This window comes from Rhinoraja longicauda, chromosome 26 (assembly GCF_053455715.1).
Source record: "Rhinoraja longicauda isolate Sanriku21f chromosome 26, sRhiLon1.1, whole genome shotgun sequence".
NCBI classification, from domain to species: Eukaryota; Metazoa; Chordata; class Chondrichthyes; order Rajiformes; family Arhynchobatidae; genus Rhinoraja; species Rhinoraja longicauda.
The window spans coordinates 16045806-16058759 of record NC_135978.1 but is presented as its reverse complement, the minus strand read 5'-3'; the positions used below and the strand labels follow the sequence as shown (position 1 = coordinate 16058759).

The window sequence follows — 12954 nt, the reverse complement described above, 5'->3', positions numbered from 1 at the left end:
ATTGCAATAGTAATGGGTTTTGTCAACATATGTTAATAATTCACCTTTAATCTGCTTCTTTCAGGTTGCCATCGAATAACAGACCAGTGCCTGTTGCTGCTTCAACACTGCCCAAACCTTAATCGAATCGACCTTCGGAATTGCAAACTGATTTCTCCCCTGGCTTGCCAGCAGCTTGTGGAAGGGCTTGCAGGTGTCACCTCATTTGAACTCGTGGAAGACAAACTGTTAAAAAGAAGCAGTTTACAATTGACAAAGTAGCCTCATGGACGCCGATAAGCCTTGCCAGAATGTTCCTCCAAGTCCTGACTGAGACAGCGCAATTGCAAGCTCTGGGGGAATGCCTCCACTCTTCTAGCCGATTGCTTTCTGTGTGTCTGTATGGACCATGCTGTGACGGTCTGGAGTCGTCATGGCAATCATGTCCTTCACTGCTGCTGAAGTCAGTGATTCAATGACAGCTGCATAGTTTTGGAGGAAAATTACTGGTGTAATTATCTTGGCCTCAAAAATGAAGCATGATTTTTGGACAAAAATGTTTTTATATTGCAATACAGGGTTTTAAGCATTACGCTCTGGTAATAATTCCTTCCTCTTTTTCTCTTCCCTCAAAAGAAAAAAAGTGTAGATTTAGAAAATATTTAAAAATACACAGAACTTGGAAGTATACATAAAATTTCTGATATAATGCTTATTTGGAAATAAAAACACATGGGCTTAAAGATAGGCTGTAATTTAATTTTGTAAAAGACAATAACTGTTCTGTCTAAACTTGATTGCAGTCCAAAATAATACTCATTACTTCTAAAACAGTACATTTTAATTACATTTATTTTATTCCACTGAAATGCCCGCTGTTTCAGTAGATGTTCTGTTTTATCACACTGCATTTCCAAATCTTGATGAATAGGTGGTGCATGAATCTGCACCTTAATACTGAAATGAGGTCAGTCAGATTGCAAAACTTCATTGGTGAAATAACTCCTGTAATTAATATCTTTGTTTCATTCCTTCAATGGATTTTTCTCAGTGGCTTCCTATTCCTTGGTCTAAACAAACAAGCTCATTTATTTAGGTTACATTAGTTGCTATGAGATTTGAGTTCTGTTCAAAATTGTGGAGAAAGGACCTGTTTTGAAAATGGAAGTCCTCATGGCTATATTGTTTTCCTGTAATATGTTTTATTACAACATTTTGGGATGTGTTTTAATAGTAAAAATGTTTCATGGCAACCCAAATTATCTAATTGAGTTCATAGTGCTTTAATGGGAAAAAAAAGAAATGTGCAGTGGACAAAAGCTATTCCTTCAAAGAAAATAAAAGCATGATAGGTTTTAGACCACTAAGTAAACAGATATGTAAGATTTTTGAGAGTCCTATATATAGCAGCTTGTTATATTCCATCACTGCAGTTCTAGCCAAGGAACAGAAATTTGGGGAATTTTAGCCAGGTTCATTGTCTTGTTTTGTTTTTGCACTGGCAATGTCTTTTTTAAAAAGGACGTGCGTTGGGTAAGGTACTGGATTTTATAATAACTAATAATTATAAACCATTCCTACCCAAACACACCCCTTGCCAAAATGGGGTGCCGTTTGTTCCATTGTACATTACTGGTTCACTAACAATAGGTTTTAAATTGGATCGGTAACAACCAGCCTGTAAATAACAGCAGAAATTATTTTTTAACTTAAGAATGCTGCCAAACACAACTAAATGGACATTTTATAATTATTTTCAGTTGTTACCATAGAAAGAACACTGGAGAAATAGCATTTTTTTTTAAAGGATTTTAACTTCTAAAGGTCTGAGTGAATTAATTTGTTCTTGCCCTGAAGATGAGAAGCCACCATGTAGACTGGGCCAGCTCTGAAATACCCATCCTTATTTGTAATTTCTGCAGCTCTGGTGGAGCTTTCAGGGCTTGGTTCTAGTTTGGCCTGGTGATTTGCTACACTCACTTTATTTTACTAATTTAAAAGTGTGTCCTTCCTAAGAACAAAGATTCTTGAGTTCTGTGTTTTATTGGCTCGATTTTCCACCAAGTAAAATCATGCCAATACATTGCACCCTCTAAGTTTCAGTCATTAATCTGTTCCCTGCGGAGGGAGAATTTAATTGATGGAGAGTAATTGATGTCAGACATCAAAAGCAATGCAGAAATATGCTTGTCTGCCTTGCTTTTCAACTAGAAGTATTAGCAGTGTATGATTCTAAGTACTGGCCACAGAATGCTACCTATGGGTAATACCTGATATGAATGTCATCTAACAAAAGAAAATAGATTAATTATCTGAGAAGACACTATATTTCTTTCACATTTGCCCTTGAAACTGCAGATGGTACTTGCACATGGACCAACTCAAGACAGTGGCAGATATAAAGATCCTTGCAGTATGTTGCTTAATTCCAATGGGATTTGAAATAGATTATAATATAAAAAAGATATGTAATAAATGTACAGCTAACGGCAAAGCTTTGGTTTGTTAAATCAAAAGGTAAAATGGTCAGGATACAATCTGAAAAAGTATGATATTCTTAAGAAATTTTATTCCCCATTTGTAGTACAGGCTCATAACCTTGTTGATCGAGAGGCAATGTTCCACACATGGGCATCTGAGTGTCGCAGCTGAGCCATCCACCATTTATGCTGTAAAAATACCTGATATAAATAGTCCCGAAATTTTCATCGTTTTTTTTCTTCTTTGTAATAGGCTTTTCCTACATTTCTGCCCACCAACTTGTGTCTTTTGATTTAGATGGCACTGTACTGTGCAAGGGTTCATGGTGGCAACTTGGTTTAATAGTTTGTTCTGTTTACATGTGTGCACTATGAAATCAAGCTCTGTGTATAAATACATTTTATATGCATAATAAGCATCAGTACATTTGTTCATACACTTGTCTAAAGGTGTAAGGAAGTCATCTTAATATGTACGTTATTGACCCTATTATAATAACATGTTTACACAAATTGCAGAATGTTTGACATTCAACATATGTTATATACTACTTTGCAAATTTCCTGTGGTCTGCAATAATCCCCAATGTAGAATTGACATAAATTTTCTATTAGATTTTTCCCAGTGCATTGTTGACATGAGTAAATTGCTCCAGAAAAATGCAGTTCGCAAGAACTTTGTGCTAAATTGAAAACCTTATAAAGGTTGATTTTCTTTCTTTAAAAAAAATCCAAATCAGGACCTGGAACATATTTCAAAATATATTTTAATTGGACAGTTTACATCTCTTAAATTTATCTCTTGTAAGATTCACAATATTTTTGATTTTGCCTATTTCTGCACATTATAACTTGATGTTTCTTTTCTGCAAACTTGATGTTTCTTTTCTCAAAAGGATAAAATAAATCCTTTGAGAAGTGATTGTGATAAAGACAGTAAAAGCTAAAAGCTGATGGCAATAAGTAAGATATAGACTATGCTGGATTTGGTATTGAGAGGATTCAACTGCTCGTCTCTCAGCTGCAGCAAGTGTGTTGTTTGCTCATTTAAGACAAACTGTTCAATCAATTGATGCATAATCAGGCAAGAGCTTTGCTTAACTTGGTGGACACACATCACTGGGCCATTTGACCTTAAGGAAGTGGACTGGTTTTCCAGCACATTGCAGAGCTCCAAAACATGAATCTAGATGTAGAAATTCCCAGATTTACTGCCAATATTCAAATAATTTGTAAGACATTGTTCTGCCTGTTGTTTTTTTGCATTTTTAACCCAATGCATTTTCAGATGTCAACAGTACAATATCTTCCACATGAATCTGCTAATATCACCAGCTCACTAACTATGTCCCAAATATATATAATTTCAAAAGAATGCAAGTTACAATTTACCATGAAAGTGCAAAAATATTTGCACCCAAAAAAGTTAGTTCTTAAACCTCTCAATGAAATTTGTCAGACTTGCTTTGTGAATATTTTTCTATCAAATATTTAAATGAATTCAGTTTGTGGATTATGAAATTTAACCTGTAAACTATAGAAATATTACTCTTGCAACTGCTGGTTTATATTTTCTTGTAATTTTCGCGGTGGATGCCTAATTTGTGCAGTTCAATATGACCTTATTTTTGTGTATTTTGGTGCCCTATGATTTGCCCTTAAGGTCCCTAAAATTTGTACAGTGCCACTCTGCCATTGTGACTTGGTCAGAGGCGGGCTTTTTAATAAAACTAAAGGTTAATTCAAATGGGCTGTAAGGATATGAAGCCACTACACTTTTCTAACGTCTATCTGCAGTCAGTCCTCTCAGACTGGGTGTGTGCATAAGTAATTTGAAAGGTTTTTGCACTCAAATGTAAGTTTTTTGTTCATCTATCTGCAAATATTCAGCTGTTGTTGGACTTGTAAGCTGTAGCTAGCAGTATTTTGATGTTTCTAGGCAGAACAATTTGGTTGGTTTTAAAATCTCTGGTTCGTTTTGACAGTAATGTCCATTTTCGTTTTTTTAAACTACCGTCATTCTAGTCTCCCACCACTGGATGTCACTCGAATAGTTTATCATTTACAGCAGAGTGTCTGGCTATTAGTGAAGTTGTCCACAAGAAAGTTGAACATTGTTTTCCTTCAGTACCTCTGCCACTCTCCCTACTGCTATTTGGTTGCATCAATGTCATTTTCCTGCCATTAAGCTCACCATAGACACCAGCAGGTATTAACTCGTGAGTGGTTGTGTGTTAAACCCCCTCCTGCCAAACATATTGCTCGTACATCCTGCAAGATTGCTGTTGTCTAGTCTTTCTTTCCTCTCGTGAAACAATCTAGACTCTAGAATGCTAATTCATCCTTCTATTGCTGATAGCTTTCAATCCCACGGCAGTTCTAATGTGCCATCAGATCAAGAACTCTTCGTATTCAACCAAACAATCACTTCCAACATTTTGACACTATCCTTTGTTCTTCAGCTAACTTTGTAGTTGTCTCAGTGCCCAACGTCAACACTTGTATTTACCTCCTTCATCCCAGCAATAGAATGCAAAACTATCAAAATGGACCAACGCCTGGCTCCTGTAAACCAAGGCCAAAATGTAAAAACAATCTTGGCGTTAATTAATACAGCATTACGTGGAACATTTTCTGCATGCTTTCCTTGAAGTGAAGGTGGAAGCAGTGAACTATTTGCATTTATAGCCTCTCTAATGTCATACCAACAATCCTCCATAAATAATCTGCTCTAGTGTCTTTGCATTCGCCTGCACATTTCGATGAAATATGGAATTCATCACTTTTCATACTGAGCTCTACTGCAAAGAGAGACCACCTTGGATGACTTGTAGGACATTCTTACAATTTGTATGGAAATATAATTAATCACAGTTTATCACGGTCTCATTCACACTTTGGTATCTATTTGAGGACACTTTTTTTCCCCCTATGACCCAATGTTGTTCCAAGTGTCAGGGAAGCAAAATAGGTCTCTGTCTGCACTTATATTTGTGCAGTTATTCATTGTTCACGGCAGGAAAAGTGAGTCATGCCAATAGGATTACCCTGGTAAAGAATAAGGAGGCAACAACAGTGTTAATGAGTAATGCAGACATCCTACATCTCTCCCCAACCCCACAATGCTATTATCCATTCAATGCTACCTTGTTAAATTGTGACAATCTCTAAACAAGTAGTTGGAGGAGCGTTTATCACTTTGCCTGATTTGCAAGTTATTCACTTGGCTGTCAATTTAATTTTATTGATAATTTCCTCTATTTTTTTATATGCATAAAACTGTTTCTAAGAAACTATCAATGTATCCATGAACTTGTCACAAGTTTCATTTAAATTTTTTGGAGTTAAATTAGCATAGTCACATTTTTTACTTTAAAACATATTCACGAGATTTGCTTTCTTCTCCACAACCTCACTGACTCGGTAGAGTTTCCAAATTTAAGGCAGCATTGGCAGTGGTGTATCTCTACAGAGGATATCGCAGCTTCAATTTGGTGTTTTCTCAGGATAAAATCGGGCACTTGAAAGCACACCCAGCCAAACGCTGAGTAGCCCTTTCAGAGCTGAGAATATGTTGCCTGTAAACCTAGCTTCCCCACCCGCACCATTTACTGCTATCACTTGCACTGGTTGCTTTCAATGTTTTGGTGTTACAGAGAATGAAGGGCTGTACAGCCAACCCACATTTAGTAGGTTTCATTGGTCTTTCTTGAATCAGATTGACTTGGGGGTATTAAAGGGTTGATTGGATTGGCCTGCTCATATAATGTGCTGTCAGGAGTTTGAAGAACTTCTGTGTGGGGAATGTGGTTTCTTGTTTCATAAAGCCTGAATTCTAGCCTTTGGAAGATAACCTCTTAAAACTAGACCAATGAATATTCTGCCCTGCGGCTTTCTGAGTTTATAATGCACTGTTTCTTGTCATTAAGGAACCTTTGATTGACGCCAGACTTTCTAATAATTTAATCTTCTAGCCATTGAAAACTTTTACTTTAGATTTGTTCATCTTTTGAGCACTGGGATATTTGTCCATGGCTATAACATACTGCAGCAATCCCACAATATCATCCTACAGCTATTGACAAATGTTAAACAGAAGAAGCTGGTATTATCAGAGAAACTGCACACTCCATGTCCAAGTAACTTTTGAATTTGACTTGGAAATTTGAAGCAGTTTCCATCAGTTAAAAAGTTGTGTGTAAATGCCAAGTTAGTGTCCTGATCAATTAGTTATTTTTAATATTGTATTTGCTAAGCTAAGAATGATTCTATCAAGTTTTGAGAATAATGTCTTCAATATCTTGAAGCATCTTCCAACCAGATTTATGAAGTATGTTCCTTTATAAATCTGCACTTGCTACTGCTGGCTCTTCACAGTATTGAAACAGTTGCCCGATAGTTTGCAGCTTGTAAATATGATATTATCCCAACGATATGACTGTTAATATTAATGGACAAATACTTCGAATCGATATGAAGTTCTTTACTTATTTTCGCAGGCATGTTAACCCTATAATATAGGCAGGTTAATACCGTTGTTAAATGTAAAGTAAGCAGAGGAATGTTGGAGGAATGCAGTAACCACAATTTTGTGGATCTGCTAAACTTCTGCTATTAAAGCAATTTGAATGTCAATACTGCTAAAGATAAACAATTGCAATTTATCGCAAAGCATTCCCACTCTCAGGACATACGTTTTAAAGTTGCATTGGCAGCTTGAATTTGTGAAATAGTTATAATGTTCATAACTTTGAAATCATATCCTAGGCCAGTACTTTTGTCTGTAGGGTCTACATATGTTCACCTCTCTGTTGCTCTTGAATATGTAGGGGTTCCATTGAATTCTGCCCTAATGGTTACTGTGCGATTGTCAGTGGACTTTAAATCATCATCATGCATGCTGGGCTCAATGCATAAGCAAAAGCTTTCTGCATTGAAACCGCAAATCTTGTTGCTTGTAAATTTGCGCACTTCCAGTCCTGAGGTATTTACCTCTGACCTCCCTCCCCAACCAATGGATGTCAAAACCAATTGTGTTTACTGCATTCCTCTGACGGTCCTCTGCTTACTTTATATTTAACAACGGTGTTGATGTGCCGGTGTGACACTGAGAAGCTTTTGGTGGTGACGGTATTTATTTTTCACAGCAGCCCCACTGCATTTGCTTAAAATTTGTGTTGTGCCATTTAATTCCTTGTCACTTTCTTTTTTTTTTGTTTAAAACAAATTGTTATTGCCATTGTTATGTTGGTTGTTCAAGATGCTGGCTTGCTTATAAAGCAAAAAAAATGGTGGCTTTGGAAGATTCCAAGATGGTAGCAGCATAAAATGTATTGAATCTTTATCAGTTGCCCTGACTTATCAGAAATAATGCATGGAATAGTTGTAAGACGTGTCCTGTAATAATCTTTGAGTCGAGTGAACAAGAACCATCCCAACTGTTACCACGAAAGTCATTAACCTATTTGTATTTCCCTTCCATCTCACCTTCCCATCTGCCTGTGCTTTTCTATATGTACATTACTTCACAAAAGAACAATCAAAATGAAATAGTGTGTCAAGAGAAAAATACTAAGGAGGGTCCTCATTGCGGTGTCACTCTCCTGTTATACGGGTGTAGGATATTTCTAAAGTTGTAACTGGTGGAATATTTATTAGGAGCATGTGTCGAAATATCATATACTGTATCTTGCAGAATAACTATTTAATGTTATTTTGTTGCTTACCTGAACCTCCATGGTCTAAATCCTATGGTCTAGTCCTTTGGATAGTCTCTAAAATGGTTATAATTTTAAATTAACTATTGCTGTCTCAGTTTTTTTAGGTGCCATATGTCCCCCAATTTAATGGAATTGGATTGTCCCCAAGATATGTCCCCCAATTTAATGGAAAGACACAAGGACATTCTGTTTTTTAACCCATGCCTTTAAACTGTTTCTTGCTTGCTAGTTACTATTCATGCTTCTGAAACCATGTACTGTGGAATATTTAAACGGTTATAACTCAATTTTCTGGTTAATGTACTCAAAGGGAGCTATTGTTATGGTGGAATTCTGTTTAAATTTAGTCCAACTTTAGTGAATCTCCCTGTTTGCAACATTTGAACCAAATTGGACACTATCATCTACATTTGTTAATTGATTAATTTATCTCTTATTAACCTGCTTACCTTGTATCCTTGTATGAAACATGATAGACTAGAACATGAGTGAGCATTCCCACTCAATCGCCCAGTATGTTATATCTGATATTGTGGGGGGAATATTGAGATTTTTTTGTTCATGCCTGTTTTACCCATGTTCGTTCATGTTTTGGCAGCACTGTTTGGACTGGTTTAATGGTCAGCTCGTTGGTCAGCTGGGCCAATGTTAGAGTCCAGCATTGATATTGACCAAGTACATTCTGATCTTCAAGTGGGAACAAAAATAGAGGGTTGCTAAAGGGACACTCCACCTCCCAAAGCTTAAGTTTATTGTTAGGTACATGTGTCATCTACATTTAGTGACCAAAATATTTAGCAATGGCCACATAAATTTGTGTGGGACGCCTAATTCAGGTTATGAGTTTTGTTCCTGATGTTCTCCTTGTTAATAGAAAATAAATGCAGAATTTTGTAAAGATTTGAGTATTTTCTCAGTTGATGTTTTATAGGATTATACCACTTGTAAATAACGTTTTTGCTGGTTGGTTCTTAATCCTTGTACAGCCGACTCTTATTTTGAATTTGTAGCTGCACAAAACATGCTGTACTTCAGAAATCTCAATTATACTTGAATAAAGTTTTACTTTAAATTTAAAGTTATTCCAACTTTTCTAATTTTGGGGAGTTTTCACAGAGACCTGGTGTCTTGCTGTGAATTTTATCTTTAGATTAGAGTAATGAAGCACCAGCCTCTCTGTAGTTTTGCTGCTCTTCTGGTTTTCCGGAGTATTCTAGGGTGGTCTTGCCCACAGCTCTGTACTCCCATTGACGCTGATACAATGTGTGGCACAAGTGAGGTCACTGGCAGCACATTTGCCACCGGGAAGACGTCAAGCGCACAGGCAACCAAATTTCATGACCAATTTCCTGAATGGAAAAGGTTCGGAAATGTGAGTCTCTCCAGCTAATTTTGCATCATGTGCAACAAACACAGAGCAAGATCCATTTCCCAGGAAACTGTTCCTCTCCCATCTTCTTTGTTGTTCAGTGCATGGGTGCCAGGTCAACTCCATTGCTCACCTGATACCAACAGATAAGGACGGTGTGGGAGATGCAGTCTGAGCAGAGGCAAAATAAATCATCAGATCAGCATCACCCACTAGTCTCCCAGAGTTGTGCTAAGGACAGGAGTCTGAAGGTTGTTTTAGTTGTTACTGCATTTAAATTTCTTGGGGGTTTATATTTATGAACTTGCACCTGATCATTTTTTTAAAAACTCAGCCAGAAAATGTGCAAATTATTTCTTGGCTAGTGAATGACATAACTTTCCAGTGAAACGATAGTATAACCATAGTGTTTATTCACAAAATGCTGGAGTAGCTCAGCAGGTCAGGCAGCATCTCGGGAGAGAAGGAATGGGTGACGTTTCGGGGCGAGACCCTTCTTGTATAACCATAGTGTAATCATTAACACATACCTCACTCTATATTGTACACCTCAGATTGTACTAGTGAAATTCCTATATTAAAATACACAGTAAAATAGCTAGGTCCTTGCTATAGAAAGACTGAAAAGGTCACTGTCTAACTGCACAAAGCCAGGGAAGCAAGATTAAAAACTAAATTTTATTAAAACCAACATTTCATTCACAATTACACGTAGCTCTCCTGATCCAAGTACACATTCAGTTCCAAACGATACAATGAATGTCAGAGGTCAGAAGAGGCAGGATTTAGGAAATGTCATATTTAGAAATAAACAGGCCTTGATGGGAAAGGATACAATTGGTGAATCTAAAAAGACCACAATATTGCCAGAGCTAAAGAAATGCTAGTTTAAACTCCAGGTTTTATTGTTAACCTTTACTTAAAATGTTCTGTTTTTAACACAGAAAACAGACTTCTATTGTTGAAAAGGGTTTTTGATTTATGATTTTTTTCTTTTTCTGACTCAGCTAAAGGTTCATTGATCAAGGCCACAATGTTGTATTTTTATAGCACCATAGATTTATTTCCAATTTCTGACAACTTACTGATAATTATTCCTTTTATTCAATATGACAAATGCATGAATAGCAAGCAGTCTTCAATGAAATTCATGAGCTAAACTGGTAAATAGCTAAAATTTGTTGAAGTTAAACATTATTTTGTGTAAAGCACTCTAGTGTCCAAGCTATTGCTTTGAGTATTAAATGTAATTTAAAATAATAAGAATTAGCTGTTTACCCTTGAGAATAAAATAAACTTCTATACTAGATGTTTTACTTAAATGAGGTACAGAAAGGAAGAAGGTTATTCACACAAAATAAAAGTTCTGATCCAATTAAAATATATTTTGTTTAATGAGAAATTATCCTTTCAAATCTTGCATTCTTTCTATTAAGGGTTGCTCTCCTAGTTTCCTTAGCAACAGTAAAACTGACCAGAACCTTTGACCACTGTAATAAAGAGAAATGGATGAGAATTCATGTGATGTTAATGGTCTTATGGTTACATCTGAATGCTTAAGGGTTCTCAGTCATGCTCAAGCTGCATATTTCGCAAACATGGCCTTGTTTTGTAAAGGGGGCTTGCTCCTGTGCAGTACCACTTTCCAGAAATAATGAACTCAATTTGACTTAGCTTGTGGAAAGGAATTGCAAAATGAGAAAACATTGGTTGATAAGTTAGTTTTAACTGAAAGATCCAAACTTGGTAGGAACTCCAGCTTGAGATTTAAAAACTGAATCTGTAATTAACTGCTTGAAAACCAGATTCTAAATTGGTTATTTCTTTTGAACAAACAACTAGTATAGAGCTCCTTCTCAGTTGACTAAACATCGCATGTTTCTCGTGAATATATGCTGCAACAGCATTGAGTCATATAGCAAATTCAACTTAAAGCTGACAAAGTAAATGGTTATAATGAAAGGTTTTTGACCTAAAATGTTAATTTTGTTTCTCTCCATGACTGCTGGCTGACCTCCTGAGTATTTTCTGCATTGGTAAGTGATGTTTTAATTGGCATGATCTGGAATGAAAATTGCAGTTCCTCTCGTTATCCACCAGAGACGTGTATTAACTTTGAGTCAGTGGAATACTGCACAAACTGAGGTCTCAGTAAAAAATAGCTGGCAGTCTCTGATTATCAAACCCAGAAACAATTACCAACATAACCTCTTCAAAAAGTGGCAACAAAATCTTTTTGAATATTCCAAGTATTCTATATCAAACATATTCTACCTTATGTACAGGTTTGGCCTTTTAGTCTTCAGTTTCAAGACTATGAACCATTTTGTCTGTCACTGCAGGTACGGCGCAGCAGAGGGTACTGCTGCCTGACCAGTGATTGCTGGCTTCTTTGTCAGTCTGGTCAATGAAAATCCATTCTCAATTGTGTAGATGTTAATCCTGTAAATAATGTTCACCGGTCCTTGCAGCTCAGGTGATGCTAACTACAGGGGTTATCGTTACAATTCTTTTTACTTTCTTGTTATTCAAAAACAGATTTCCAGAAATACTTCCATTTATACCCCAATTACAGCAAGCATAATTCAGTTGGAACCTCGAATTACTGTACAGCCCCTTAGTAACAATGTCCACCATGTCTGGCTGCCCAGCTGCCAGTTTAAATGCGAAAGCTTTCTTCCCTCCCGTCAATGTGCTTTAGATGCAAATAAACATCTGTTCCGATGCCTTGCAAGGACTGAATGGAGAGAGATCCTCCCAGGTACTCTGCATAAGCACGAGAGGTAGGCAGCCCAAATCCAAACCTAGACAAAAAGGGAATCTTAATTACTACAGCCTGTTCATAGAATCCATAGGACTCAAAGGAAAGATGTACCATTCGATAACCCCACGCTAAGTGCATTCTACACCACATATAATAAACATAAGTGGAACCCCTTCATACTCTCATGAATATTAGCTCATGCTGATGAATGCACATTTTAATCCACGTTAGTTGATTGTTGCTTATCGTGAATTAAACATCAGCCAGAAACCTGCTAGTCGCTGATCCATGCATGTTACTGGAAGTGTTAGTAAATGTCACAGGTTTGTGCAGAACCCTCTTCTGTGGTGTCTACTAAATTCTATGTACCTTGATGTTTTAAGCTGGCAAGTCAGAGGTTATACTTGACATCCTCCTCTCCCACCATTACACCATTCTTTCTTCTTCATGTACTTTCGTGAAACACTATTTACCTGAAAGTGGCATCACATGTAGTTAGAGTGGTGAAGAAGGGTTTTGGCATGTTAGCCTTCAGCAGTCAGGGAATTGAGTGTAGAGGCTGGAATGTTATTGTTACAGATGTACAAGGCATTGGTGAGGCCACTCTTGGGAGTATTGTGTTCAGTTTTGGCCACCGTGCCA

At 36.8% G+C, this 12954-nt stretch overlaps 2 protein-coding genes across 3 annotated transcripts in view; one reads left to right on the top strand and one right to left on the bottom strand.

Moving 5' to 3' along the window:
• The window catches only part of LOC144606485 (lysine-specific demethylase 2B-like), a 149074-nt gene extending 139892 nt beyond the window's left edge, over positions 1–9182 (top strand). For both annotated transcript variants that reach the window (XM_078422649.1, XM_078422648.1), the window contains one exon: positions 65–9182. In XM_078422649.1, coding sequence (XP_078278775.1) covers positions 65–261 — 197 coding nt within the window. In that variant the 3' untranslated portion in view covers positions 262–9182. The remainder of the gene's footprint in view (positions 1–64) is intronic.
• A 1025-nt stretch (positions 9183–10207) lies between these two features.
• bckdk (branched chain ketoacid dehydrogenase kinase) overlaps positions 10208–12954 on the bottom strand; it is a 68929-nt gene continuing 66182 nt past the window's right edge. The window contains exon 11 of the mRNA XM_078422497.1: positions 10208–12352. Coding sequence (XP_078278623.1) covers positions 12208–12352 — 145 coding nt within the window. The 3' untranslated portion in view covers positions 10208–12207. The remainder of the gene's footprint in view (positions 12353–12954) is intronic.